The sequence below is a fragment of the Sapajus apella genome, unplaced genomic scaffold (assembly GCF_009761245.1).
Source record: "Sapajus apella isolate SASKATOON/1434 unplaced genomic scaffold, GSC_monkey_1.0 scaffold7, whole genome shotgun sequence".
NCBI lineage: Eukaryota > Metazoa > Chordata > Mammalia > Primates > Cebidae > Sapajus > Sapajus apella.
Genome location: NW_022436947.1, coordinates 935,646 through 950,225, shown reverse-complemented (window position 1 = coordinate 950,225; position 14,580 = coordinate 935,646). Strand labels below are relative to the sequence as shown.

The window sequence follows — 14,580 nt, the reverse complement described above, 5'->3', positions numbered from 1 at the left end:
CCCTGGCAGGTGCCCTGCTCCATGGTCCAAGTAACATCTTTACTTGGGCATGGTAACTAAAACCTTCTCCATGTGTTACATCTTTTGTTTTGTTGTTTTTGTTCTTGTTTTGCTGTTAGGTTCTAAAGCTTTGCTCCTTTAGAGTTAGGGAAAGGCTCCAGGACAGCTATGGAATTTCACTAGGGAGCTAGGGGGCACAGGAATCTACCAGTAGGGGACTTTGGCCAAGTTACTTTAAGCCATAGTTCTTAAAGCATGATCTCCAGACCAGCATCATCAGTCACACCTAGGAACCTATTACAACTACAAATTCTTAGGCTCTGCTGGAGACCAGCTGAGTAAGAAACTGGGAGTGGGGCTCAGCCATTTATTTTGAACAAACCCTCAAGATGATACTGATGAATACTTATGTTTGAGAAATACTGTGTTAAACCATATTTCTTAACTTTGGCTTCATAGTAGAGCCACCTAAGGAGCTTTCCTCTGTCCACTCTTATTATGATTGGTCTGGAGTGGGACAAGTGACAGGGATCTTGATTCTAATGCATAATCAGAGTTGAGAGCCACAGCTCTGAACTTGTTTGTGTATAAAATGGGGGAAAATAATACTTAGGGCTATTGTAGGGATTGATACAACTTACAGTAAGAGTGAAGCAGGCCAGGTGACTCAACGCCTATAATCCCAGCACTTTGGGAGGCTGAGTTGGGTGGATCACTTCAGGTCAGGAGTTTGAGACCAGCCTGGCCAACATGGCAAAACCCCGTCTACTAAAAACACAAAAACTACCTGGATGTGGTGGCAAGCGCCTGTAGTCCCAGTTACTCGGGAGGCTGAAGCAGGAAAATCACTTGAACCCAGGAGGCGGGGGTTGCAATGAACTGAGATTGTGCCACTGCACTCCAGCCTGGCAACAGAGCCAGACACTGTCTCAAAAAAAAAAAAAAAAAAAGAGTGAAGCAGGGTGTCTAGTAAATGGTGAAGCACTTGACAAATGATACTGATATAATGATACTCAAGAGAGACTAGAGCTACATCATCAGGTCATGAAGACACTGGGACTTCGAGGGCTAGACATTTATAGCTGTATGATCTTGGCCTCGGTCTCCTCATCTGCAAAATGGGGATACTTATCACATGTGGGGGCCAAATAAGATATAGCCTACAAAGCACAATGTATTAAACACTCCAGAAATGCTGGCCTTATCTGCATTTATTGCTTTCCTGCTTGGGAAGTCATTCCTGATGATGCAAACATTGACCTCTTTTATCTCTAACTCCCTTATTAAATATTAACTTGTTACTAGTTCGGTACTTAACCTACTGGCCATTTCTCAGGTATTTTCAGACTGGAGCTCTTTTTAGATTTATCTGTGTCCTAAAACTTTCAATTTCTGTTTAGAATAATTTTTATTCTAAACTCAAAGGGCCAATCAATAGTTGTGTGGCTCTATCAGGAAAATGATTCTGCATTGAGCACTAACTTAGATTGTCTGAGACAGTGCTAGGTAGAGCTCAGTCTTCTGCATCAGAGACACAGAAAGTTCTCCATAAACGAATCCATCCTTTCAAAAAACACACATTTCCTTAAGTAGAATGAAAAAGGTCTTAGAAGCTACATTGGTTTAACACTAGTCTCTACTTTAATGTGAACCTGTAATATTGCCACATCTTCAATTAAGTGACAAAATTGCATCTGGGTAGTTTTATAACCCTTCTCTCCATTTTGCTGCCTTTATGGCATTTAAAAAACATTTCACTGTTTTATGTTCAGCATAAATGTTTTACTGTTTTCCAAGTTATCTTAATATCCAGGGCTGGACAGCCTCTCTGTTTTATCTAAGCCTTCTTGAATGTAATATTGTTTGTTTTGCTGATTCTTTTTTTTTTAAAGAAATGCTTTCTTCTGAGCTTTTCTTGAGTACTTAAGGAAAGCCATGAAGACAGAGTTGGCAGGATAACAGATGTTCCCCCCTATTTATTGCTCCTGAGGTTTGTTCCCTGCTCTAAATCTCTAAAATTAGGCACATAGGAGTTTGGGAGAAATGTGTGATAAAAGAGAGACAGGGTGAAGCAGGCAGAATTTCAAATTTTGATTTATTCTTTCTTGGAAGATGATTTACAAATACAAGCATTATGGTTATAGATGTTTAAATACATGCCTTATGTTTGTCTTGAAACGCACACATATATGGTGCTTAAAAAAAATAAACTTCTGGAGCCCCAAATTACATAAATAATAAGATGTTACCTCTCATCTACCTCCTCTTCCTGAACTTATCATGCTTCTTGTAACTGTGGGGAACTTTATATTTTTAGCAGATATGTGTCAGTGCTGCTACGAAAATCGTGCTAGTAAGATACAGCGGTACTTACTAGTCACACAGTACACTATATGTAAAAGCTTTTAACTTTTTTTTTTTTTAAGTTGGGGTTTCACCACGTTGGCTAGGCTGGTCTTGAACTCCTGACCTCAGGTGATCCACCCACCTCAGCCTCCCAAAGTGCTAGGATTACAGGCGTGAGCCACCACGCCCGGCTAAGTTTTTAACTTTTTGTAATTTACAGAGTCCTTTTCACAAATATCTTATTTCATTAATCCAATCGAGTATTACGATTTTATAGAGAAGGAAAGAGGTTCAAAGAAGGTAACTGAATTAAGGTCACATAACCAGTAAGTACACTATGTCACAAACCTATACTTTTGAATCCAAAACCCAGTCTTTTTACTATGTTATGCTGAAATCGAAGGCAAAATGGCCTATGCACACTAATCCCCAAACATTAGAAAGCACCAATAGTTTAGGTTTTGACCAGAGAAATCCAATTAAACAAACTAGCTAGTCTAAACTTGGAGTTAAAGATTTTTTCTGAATACACTTAGTATCCATCTTAACTGTTGATCACTGGTGTCCTGAAATTGGACTTCCCTGCTGTCAAGAGTTAACTTTTCCTTATCTTCTATTAATATGTTCTAGCTGGTCCATGGTAGTTCTGTACAGGCTGTTTTGAGTCACACAGCTTGCTCTATCAGTTGAAGGTATCGTTTATGTACAAATATATTTTAGCTTTCATTTCTGATTTTCAGCCTGGATCAGTGGCATACTGATCTACTGCTGCATTATCTACCAACTTCCCTGTCAACCATTGCTAAGGCTCACTGCAGGGTCAGGGTCTGAGATCTCACTGAAGCTCTTCCACTGGCAAACCAATACATCGTTTCTTTACTTGTTTTCTGACTCAAGTCTGCTGTTATAACGTAATGCAGTTATTCTCTTTAAATTATCATGCGAATTCTCTTAAGTTCCTCTTACATTCAGATCTTTTCCAAAAGCTGGAGATCACATAATTCAAACATCTACTTAGCTACACTGGGGTCAGGCTGAGAGCTTGTTTCTCAGTCCAACATCCTGGGGTGATCATCCACCTACACCTGGCTCAGCTGCATTGGCCAAGAATAATAGTGCATCTGCACTTTTCTAAGCACATTTCTGAGATCTTGCCAATACTTTGTAACACACACATGCTCATTCACACAATCTTAGGGACTAAGTCTATTTGTCTCTGTATCCTCTACACCTATTATGTGTCAGGCATGTAGCAGGTGCTCAGTAAAAAGTTCTAAATGAATTCTCAAGCCTTCTGCTGGAATTCACTTTTTTAAATTTAATTTTTTTAGACACCATCAAGCTGTTAGGAATTCACTTCTATCAGATACAAACCACCCAATTTTAGTTTAGTTCTTTTTTTTAAAAAAAAACAGGCTATAAAATAGGCCCTAGGCATACTATCTGGATTAGGTATCTTTAAAAGTAATATTCATTTAAACATATGTACTGGAATTCTTTCTACTTCAGAAATCATACATACTATACATACTCTTGCCTATGCACTTTGTTCTCTTTATCTGAGAAGTAGAAGCAGGGGTTAAAAGTACTTTAGTGCAATAACATGCATATAGTTGACACTACTGTACACTTAAATGTGATTAAGATCACTAATTTTATGTTGTTACCACAATATAAAAGGTTATTAAAAATTTTACTGGACATGCTAAAGAATTAGAACAACTCTTGGAAAAAAAAATCAGAAAAGGCCTCACAATTTCTTTGGAAACTCATTGCTGGAATACAATAAAACCAGCAGTGAGCTACTCAAATCTGTACAACAGTCATCTCTCAGAGAAATAACTTCTGGTTATGTTCAAGCTGTTTCACAGAATTGGCAAAGCCCTTCATGATCTGGCCTCTATTTTCTTATGGCCAGCCATGAACAAGTCAGTGTTCTTTTATTTTTAAATGGAGTCTTGCTCTGTCACTGAGGCTGGAGTGCAGTGGCGTGATCTCAGCTCGCTGCAGCCTCCACCTCCCGGGTTCAAGTGATTCTCCTGCCTCAGCCTCCTGAGTAGCTGGGATTACAGGCACGCACCACCATGCCTGTCTAATTTTTGTATTTTTAGTAGAGATGGGGTTTCACCATGTTGGTTAGACTGGTCTCCAACTCCTGACCTCGTGATCCACTTGCCTTGGCCTCCCAAAGTGCTGGGATTACAGGCGTGAGCCACTGCACCCAGCCAACAAGTCAGTATGTTTTGAACAGACAATTTCTTCATATCTTAGGGCTTTGGAAATGGTACTCTCTGCCTCAAATACCTTTCTCACCATTTTCCTTTTGGCTACCTCTTATTTATCCTTCAGCTTAAATATCATTTCTTTAGGGAAGCTTTATTTAAATTCCCTAATGTGGTTTGGGCTTCTGGCTATCTCTCTCTGCATCCATCCATCCATCCATCCATCCTTCCTCTTACAGAGCCTTTTTCCTTTGTAGCATGTAATACAATTATATGTAATTATGTAGTACATACAATTGTATGTAATTAATTCCCTCCCATAAGACTGAAACTTATACGAGGTAGGGAGTATTTCTCTTGCTAACCACTTGTATTACCAGGGCCCCAGTCAGTATCTTGTACAGAGCAGGTATACAACACTTCCTTTTAAAAGATATTTACCCTACAAATTCATCTTAATAGGTTTCTCAAAGGAGTAGGTGAAGAGGCACAGAAAGTTTGTGAGCTTGGTGGTGGAGACAGTGGCTGAAGGGCCCGAGATGAAAGAAGTTAGGGCTGGGTGAGTAAGCAAGAAGGGAGAAATGAGAACATTATAGGACGCTCACTTAATAAAGTTTCCCCTCCATTCCCCAGCATCCCACCCCACCCCAAACAAATCATCAAACAATAACTTATTTATTCATTTCATTAGAGAACTAGGTAAACATCACATTACATGGCCAAGGCCAAAGTAATTTTGCACAGTTAGAATGTGTTCAAGAAACCAGCCACAATTTAACTGGATTAGAATTCAAGAAGGATATGACTGTGTTCCTCCAAATAACCTTCATTTAGGAAGATGACATTCCTCCAATATGTGGAAGGACAATAAATGCACTTTCTTCTCTCTGTCACTGAGGAAGAAATTCTCCCTCTTGAGGGACCAAAATTATTTCCTTTTTGCTGCTCTTTTCCCTTCTCCTTTCTTTGGTTTCCCCTTTCCACGAAGGTTCTTTAGTCGTTTTTGCTCATCCATAAAATCCTGATGCTCATCTCTGAATGAAGAAGGAAAAAATAATTAACCAGTTGTTTTTACAAGAGTAGAAAAGTATACCAATCTAGCACTGCTCTCTTAGGTCATTCTGGTTATCAATCTTTGACTTTTATAAGATGGCCACATGCTCAGCTTGGTGAACAAAAAGTACAGGGGGTCCCTAACATACAGATGCGGTGTGTTCCAAAAATTCGCTTATGAATATGTTTCCCCTCACAGAAACAGTGCCACAAGCTGCAATGAAATTCTCAGGCCAGCCCATGTAAACCTACATAACAATGACACAACACTAATGATTACCCCCAATTTCCCTGCAGCACTAAGACAAAACACAGAAAGGAGAAAAACTGGGTATCAGCTTCAACAGCTACACAGAGACCCTGACTGCCCTAGGAACTAGTATGTACTAAGAATGGGGTGAGGTCCAGAGGAAGCTCAGCCTGGCCAACATGGTGAAACCTTAATGGCAGTGGGTGACTCACGCAAAAAGGCTGCTGGGGAAAGGCTCAGGCAGAAGGAAGTCAAATCAAAAGATACTAAAGGAATCAAGGTACCCAGGACTATGTAAGTATGTGGATGGTGTACAAGTTGAAGACTGCTTATACTGTAAAAGAAGTCTACATCTTAAGCCCAGATACCTAAAGAATGATACAGTGTTTAAACATGTAAGCTCTGGAATGTGAACCTGGGTTCAAATCACAGCTCCACCATTTACTAGATCTGTCGCCTTGAATAAGTGACCTTACCTCCCTGCACCTTAGTTTCCTCACCTGTAAAGTATGGATAATAACAGTGTATGAATCAAATGTAAGAGAGGGGTTTGCTGAGCTTAATTTCTAACTCTCTAGGCTATCCATGAATATCATGGACAGTATACAACTCTGTGGGATTAGTGGTGAGTATCCCCAAAGAATTCTCAACAGTGCAGCTGGAGTAATTCTTCCAAAATATAAGTCAGATCATGCCACTCCTGTTCATAGCCCTGCAAATGGTTCCCCATGTCACTCAGAGCAAAAGCCATCATCCTTACTATGGCCTCACAGCCCCTTGCAATCTGTCTCCAGTCCCACACCCTCCCAGTAGCCTGCACTCCTCCTGGAATGGAATACTCCCACCTTAAGGCCTTTGCTGCGCTCCTGCCCCTCTGCCTTGCCAGCTCTTCCCCAAGTCCTACTCAGCTCACTCGCCACCTCCAAGTCTCTGCTTAAGCCTCAACTCCCCAACGAGGCTGACCCTGACTGCCTGTTTCATCCTGTAACTTGGCCTCTCCCCACCCACCGCAGGCCCTGTCAGCTCTCTGGATCCTGCTCAGCTGGCTCTACTATTTTTTACCATAGTACGTTCAACTTTGTAACAGATCATATAATTTACTTATTATTATTATTATTATTTTCCTTCCCTTCTTCTCCCCCTCCCTCATTCTCATCAACCATTGGACAGAAAGATAACTTTCTGGCGACTCTGTCTCTGTTGATGATATAAGCTAGGCACCTGGTTAACTGAATGAATCAATTGTTTCTGAGCACCGGTGCTTCCCTCCCTCTTGTGCAGGTCTCTGAATAATATTTTCTTTATTGGAGACTGTCTAGTTTCATCCTGCCTGATGCCACAGGAGGTCTGGCATCTTGGAGGTGCCATTTACCATACCTAATGAGTACATGAAAATATTTCTGGTTTTCTACAGATAAAGTAGTTTTTCCCTGTCTTTAAAGATAGCTAAGTCTTTATTTTTTCAAACAAACAGAGAGCAGCAGCAAACAGATAAATTAAAATAACTGAATCTGATTTTTTCATGGGTTACAATCTTCTACTCAGGATATCTGTCTCCCAATATTTTATTTTGAGTTATAATAAAATTAGTTTTTATTTTCTAAGCCTGGAGGTAGTCCCAAAGCAATTCCAAACATTCAAAACATATCATAGATGATAACCTCTAATAATACGTTAGCCAAGCAAATCTATTTTGTTCGCTGCTATTCCCCTAGTGCCATCTTAAGTACCTGCACATGGAAGGTACTTAAAAAATATCCATTGGATAGTGAATGTACCAATCTTTAGCTATCTGGAATGAATGTCATCCTGTACTATTAATTCTATTGTATTAGAATAAGTGATTCCAAATAATTTTTGTATTGTTGCCCAAAACAAGTCCAATTACAACTTGTTACATTTTTAATAAGATGGTAGGTATTTTAACTTTATACAATTATGTACTATTTGAATTCTTTGTAATGAACATATTAAAAAAAATAATATTTTTTCTTTTTTTTTTTTTGAGACGGAGTCTCTCTTTGTTGCCCAGGCTGGAGTGCAGTGCTGTGATCTCGGCTCACTGCAACCTCCACCTCCTGAGTTCAAGTGATTCTCCTGCCTCAGCCTCCCAAGTAGCTGGGATTACAGGCATTCACCACCAAGGCTAGCTAATTTTTGTATTTTCAGTAGTGATGATGTTTCACCATGTTGGCCAGGATGGTCTTAAATTCCTGATCTCAAGTGGTCAGCTGCCTTGGCCTCCCAAACTGCTGGGATTACACGTGTGAGCCATCACACCTGGCCAAAGAAATAATTTAATGAAAATGATCACATAGGTATTTGATTTTTTTTTTGAGACAGAGTCTTGCTTTGTTGCCCAGGTTGGAATATAGTGGCATGATCTCGGCTCACTGCAACCTCCGTCTCCTGGGTTCAAGTAATTCTCCTGCCTCAGCCTCCGAAGTAGCTGGAATTACAGGCGCGTGCCACCATGCCCAGATAGTTTTTGTATTTTTAGTAGAGACGGGGTTTCAACATGTTGGCCAGGCTGGTCTCAAACTCCTGACCTTATGTGATCTGCATGCCTCGGCCTCCCAAAGTGCTGGGATTACAGGCATGAGTCACCGTGCCTGGCCTGATCTTTTTTCTTTCTAGAGACGCATACAGTCCTAAGCACCTACTTCCTAGTACCAACACATGGTATTAAGAGCCTGTGTGATTTACATATTATCCTTAGAGGCAAACTACAGCTTATCAAGACCAAGTTAATATATCAAAAAGTATACAAAAGAAAAATGCCAGAAAAGAGTAGGAAGAAATAAGAGAATGTCAACAAAAATGCCACCAGAAGAGAAAAAAGCCTCCACATACCAGTTACGCAACAGATCAGGTGGGGGTCACTCTGTTCATCTGATAACAAGAGCCCACTGCCCTGGCAGCCTTGGTGTTTCTGGGGCTTTTACTGCATCTCCCCTGCCCCCTCAACTGCCGAGACAGAATCTGGCTCTGTCGCCAGGCTGGAGCGCAGTGCTGCGATCTTCGCTCACTGCAACCTCTGCCTCTCAGGTTCAAGCGACTCTGCTACCTCAGCCTCCTGAGTAGCTGAGACTACAGGCGCGTATCACCACGTCCTGCTCATTTTTGTAGTTTTAGTAGAGAGGGGGTTTCACCATGTTGGTCAGGCTGGTCTCCATCTCTTGACCTCATGATTCACCCACCTCGGCCTCCCAAAGTGCTGGGATTACAGCCACCGCACCCGCCCTCTCTACATCCTTTTTAGAGTGCTCCTAGATTAACAATTATTAAACACCTCTCTACAGCTCAGTATCTATTCAACATTAGTCATGTTGTAGACATAATTAAAATATGTCTTCCAACAAGCATGACTTTCCCTTTTTTTTGGTCTCTCCATTATGGGTATTTTGAAAGAAGCCTTTCTCCTGCAAACTGTACCTTTTGAACTACCTGGGCTCTAGTATAAGAAAGGCTAATTTTTTTTTTCCTTTTCTGATCTATTAAAAAAAAGCCTCTCATACGTCCCTCTCTGTGTTTGTCATCACCTGTAGAGTCCCAGAAGCCGGAGTGTCCGCATGAGTCCAGAGTAAGTGTGGTGATCTGGATACCAGTCATAAGTCTCCTTCTTCTTGGCCAAGGGAAGTTCACTGAACAGTTTCACCACTTTCATAGACTTGGAATCAGTAGGCCTGGCGACTTCACCAAATAGCCGAGCACTGAGACGAGACATGCGCAAGGCATATTCTGAAAGGGAGGACATTTCTTGAGTGGCAAGGAGTTAGAATTCCTATAGAAAATGAGAAGAAAGATACAGGTTAGGGTGAGAAATGCCAAGATTACCTAATGAATACTTTAGAAAATGAAAACACAGCAAACCACTCATGGTTGAGTGCAGTGTTAGCAGGATATGCCTTAGAGTGGAGAACAGCCACAGTTCAAATGGCTATTTCCTTCCCATGCTTGACGTCTGCGATTTTTGCATTTTGTGTTTATATGCTGTTACTTCCTTGCTGTACTGCCTCTTTCACAACCAACTATTTTGTAATTCACCAGGTTAATTGACTGACTGTTTACCTATTTGTAGGCTGGGGATGAAGAAGACAGGGAAACAAGTTATCCTAGTCCAGCATTATTATACCTTCAGAAAACACCCACCTAAGCAATCTGCAGCATTAATATGCTGACTGCTTGCCATCAAAAGGTGTAATCATGGCAGAGACATAATTACGCTGTTGTTTTTACTATCAGTCCTTTGAACACTGTTCTCCTCAAGTGCTCCAGATGGCTCTGAGAACTGCTAATGAGTTATGAGGTCATTTGGCTTCTAGGTTACTGAAGTGAATTCTGCCTAGAGACTGAGAGCATTTGGGAAAAACAAATAGACAGTAGCCCTATAGAAATAAATCCAATAGCTCAAAAGATTCATTTTCTTAAAAACAGAAGGCATGTATGAATTGTGAGATTGCTTCTATCTTATATATTCTGCTTTAATGCAAACTAGCTAACTTTTTATCAGCTGAAAACAGTAGCTTTTTCTTCAGAGGGACACAACACTGAAACAGGTATAAGAATGATATCCATGATATGCACAAATTACAGCTAATAGATATAAAAAAATATACAGGGAATACATAAAAATCAAGAAAGCTGCTGGTGGAATAAATATCTCAACTCAGTTTGAACTAGATGTAGGGGTTATTGTTGGCCGAATATGCCAATTTATGAGAAATTGTAGTAGTGAGATGAGAATCTTTGCTGAGTCAAAGACTATCTTGGGAAACAGTTCAGCTGAGATGAAAAGGTGCTGATATTCAGGCAGGAAAAAGGCATAAACCTTGAAAAACCAATGGGAGGAATGTACCAAAAAACCCTCCTACATAAAAATGGTGCCAAGTGAATTTCAAAATAGTTCAAGAAAACAAACCGTGTTTAAATCAAGGAAGTTTTAATGCCTATTTCAAGATCCATTAACAGAGGAGGCTGGGCATGGTAGCTCATGCCTATAATCCCATTATTTTGAGAGGCTGAGGTAGGAGGATCGCTTGAGGCCAGGCCTTCAAGACCAGCCCAGGCATCATTGTGAAACCTTGTTTCCACAGAAAAAAAAATTAAAGAAAATTAGTCTGGTATGGTGGTGCACACCTGTAGTCCCAGTTACTCGTAGATGCTAAGGTGGGAGCATTGCTTGAGCCCAGGCATTTGAGGGTTACACTGAGATATAACTGTACTATTGTACTCTATAGCCTGAGTGACAGAGCAAGATTGTGTCTCAAAAAAAAAAAAGCAGAGGCTGATCTCAAATTGTCAACCTCAAAACTATTCAGAACACCAGCCAAGCAATCTTGGGTCAATAGTGCCACCTGAAGGCTGATAATGGTAGAACTGTCAGATCCAAGGTCCACCCCTCCCCAGCATCTCATGACCTACAAGCCTGTTCTTTTTTCCATTCAGCATTCTCAGTTCCCTGATTCACTTCTTTCCCAATTCTGGTTGGGGTGGGGTTGTTAGGTCTACGGTTATATTCTCAAGGTGAAAAAAAGTCATTTAACAGTTTAATGTGTAAACAAATCAGTGCCATAAATCTCTAAAAAGCCTTGCAAATGTCTGGAAGTCACCTAGTTTCTTTGCATGCTTTTTCTCTTCCTTTGCCCTTTAAAGTTATCTTTTTCCAAACACTAGATTGAAAAATAACAGTTTCTTCCTCAACTTGCTTTGTTTTGCTTAATTACCATTGTGGCATCAGAATACATTTCTGCTGTAATTGCGTGGTATTTCCACAGTTAGTTATTTGTAAGCTTGTCTGGGAACTATCATTTTGTGACAGTGTTTTCAGGAAAATATGTTCTGAATTCCAAGTCACTTTATTTGTAAATAAAGAGGCAACAAGGAATCCTGAGGTCTAGGTTTGACTACTGGATCTGTCACTTAATCCTTGGGTTGTTGTGAACAGTTACTCATCCTCTCTAAATCTGAGTTTCCTTTTCCGAAAACAAAGCTTGCAGGACTAGTGTGAGAATGAGTAACAGCGGCACTCAGTAAATGGTAACTTACAAAAAAGAAAGAACTTAGAACTGTAAGTGTGGTGTTCATATGTTCTACACAGATACATTTGTTTATTCCTTGTTCTTAATCACATTAAAAAGGGAGAGAGAGACAGATAGACAGACGTACTCCAGATAGTAAAACTTTGTGCCTCCCTGGAATGATGACCTCACTTACAAAGGCAGCCAGGAGGAGGAGGGAACTCAGTAGGGCAGTAGTCACTGAAGCCATCACAGAATGCTGTTATCTCCATGCCCATTTTGGAATGTGGCAAATTACTGGGATACATAACTTGTAAGTAAAAAGGTCACATTAGAATCTGCTGGAACATGGGTATATCATAAAATCCAAGCCCTAAAATTTTATGTTGGAGAAAGGGAAAAACCTGAATCCCTTACTAGAAACAAAGGCCCATTTGCTAAACAGGAGGAAACTGAAAGTGGTTTTAACAATTAGCAGTGACACTGCTTTGTCGTTTCCTTCCACAGTGAACGGACACATGTTTCTCAAGAAGAATGACAAGGGAGCTTTTCTTATCATTTGCATGTCAATTACATTTTGATTCACACGAAACCATTCTCAGAGAGTACAAAACAAGTCATTTTAAGTGTTACCTTTTTAAAAATGTGAACCAAAGAAAACTGTAATATCATGAAGAAAAGTTAACTGGAGCTGAAAATGCTAAGCAAAACCAAATTACTCAAATGTGCCGAGAAAAACAAATTAAGCCCACATGAGAAGAAAATTCCCATATTTTTACTTTGGCATAAAAGGGCAAATTTCTTTGATCTTTTTGATAGGTCTGATGCATTGAAAAGATCAAGTTTATTTCAATAAGTACCTTTGTATTAGGTTTGCCTTTTCTTTTTGAAAGGTAAAGATGAAGTGCAAGAGTTCTTAATATAGGTGTGCTTCAGCGTTTTGAAAACTGGAAGTGTAAATCTGTATGCTGATTGTGTGTGTGTGTGTGTAAATTGTTCTGAGAGAACTTTCTCCATTTTCTCAAAAACCATTGGTTAGCAGAATGCACCACCTGCAGAAGAAAAAAGCTGGTAGGAGTCTCGCTTCTGCCTTTTAATGGCCACGACGTTTTTGTAATGGTGCTAATCCTCTGCCAGGTTCTCTCATCGACTACACGAGGACAGTCATACTACCTGCACTGTGAGGCTAACATGCAAAACTCACCGCACAGTGCCTACCAAGGAACTCACATACAGTGTACACACGTTGTCACAGAAACAGTCTAAACATAAAAACAATCTAAACAGAATGCTTAAAAAGCCCGGTACCGATTATTTTACAGGGTCATAGAGGCATCAGCGGCATTGAAAACGTATTAGCTGCATTCAGTTCAGCAAGAACAATCTTCACCTCCCTCCACCTGACTCGACCATGCCTGCCTGTGATGGGAACTGTAGTAGTGTCAAATAAACCGACATCTGACTTGGGAGCGCATTTCGCAAATATTTTTCTTAAATATCACGTTACTGTCTTTTTCTTAAGGTGGTTACAAAATTAATCTGCAGTCCACCACCCAAAACTACAGTGCCTAAGGCCGTGTGGTGAGCAGAGAAACTGAGCCTTCTACTGTTAACCAATCTGGAAGAGAGTAACTGCGCTTGAGAGGAAATTACGGTAGCAGTAACGCGGGTGTCCTTCGTTTAACAAATCCCCCAAATGAAGCAGGAAAAGGCCAAGTTATTTGTGTGATGCACGTGAATCGCCAGAGCTGGTCACTAATGAAATGGATTCGTCCTATTCCTGGCGACTCTACAAGGTTGGAGCCTCCCGTAGACCTCTATAGCCATCGCCCCTCACTGCAGACCCCCCAAAATCACCAACAGCCTTACCTGAACCTGACCTTTCTCACCCCTGCGTCCTTATCCCGGAAGACCCGCCCCCTATCCGGTTCCAAGCTCGCACTGGCGACTGCTACGGGGAGCAGTAGAGAAACGGAAGCTTGGCGGCTAGAGCAGAGCTCTAGTGAACGACCCGGAGTTACTATCGCCCCCTCTTGAGGCGGCCGAGGTGCACTTGGCGCCTGCGCAGTCAGGCTAGCGCCGCCGCCGGTGCGGTGGACCCCAGGAGGTTGTGGGCTGAGGAGAGTGAGCGAGGATTGGCTCTCTTGGAAAGGGCTTGTAGGGCTCGGTAATATATTTTGTTGGGAACGGCTACAGACTTACCCCTAAAAGCTCGGAAGCAATGGCAATGCGTGTGCTGTGTGGTCTTTCTGACCGACCTTCGGCGCCATTCTCCTCCCCTTCCATCTATCTGCTCATCCTCTAATAGTTAAGTAGGATCACTTGGCGCAAGCCTTCCTTACTACCCCTACGCTGGGTTTGGGGCACTTTTCCTCAGTGGCCCAGGAGCTTCTTCAGGGAGTAGGGATGGAACATTTTGCCTCCTCGGTAGCTATCTAGACATCGCTGGGCAGATAGTAGAAGACACTGTATTTCAGTCCATATTAAATGTTTTCAAGCAAGCCACATCCCATAGGCATTGTATGCAGGATGTACAATGTTTGATAGTTTGGCTGAGGAAACAGTACTCGCTTTCTGAGCATCGTTCAAGGTATTTCATAAATATTCCAAAATACACCTACCTACAGGGTATTGTATTTACACCCTCTTTCCTCCTACAGAATTTACTTTTAAGTTAGAATTTGACGTC

General features: G+C 41.1%; 1 protein-coding gene across 1 annotated transcript; it reads right to left on the bottom strand.

The window, feature by feature from the left end:
* Positions 1 to 5,224: 5,224 nt before the first annotated feature.
* MRPS33 (mitochondrial ribosomal protein S33) lies at positions 5,225 to 13,866 on the bottom strand. Its single transcript, XM_032275631.1, has 3 exons — positions 13,761 to 13,866; positions 9,414 to 9,655; positions 5,225 to 5,602 (listed from the first exon to the last, which is right to left on the bottom strand). The coding sequence occupies exons 2-3, from the start codon at positions 9,626 to 9,628 to the stop codon at positions 5,497 to 5,499; spliced, it is 321 nt and encodes a 106-aa protein (XP_032131522.1). The 5' UTR covers positions 9,629 to 9,655; positions 13,761 to 13,866; the 3' UTR covers positions 5,225 to 5,496.
* Positions 13,867 to 14,580: the final 714 nt, after the last annotated feature.

Coding starts and splice junctions, on each gene's coding strand:
- MRPS33 (XM_032275631.1), bottom strand. CDS start 9,628: ATGTCCTCCCTTTCAGAATATGCCTTGCGCATGTCTCGTCTCAGTGCT. Junction 5,603..9,413: donor CGGCTTCTGGGACTCTACAG/GTGATGACAAAC, acceptor TTCTTCATTCAG/AGATGAGCATCAGGATTTTA.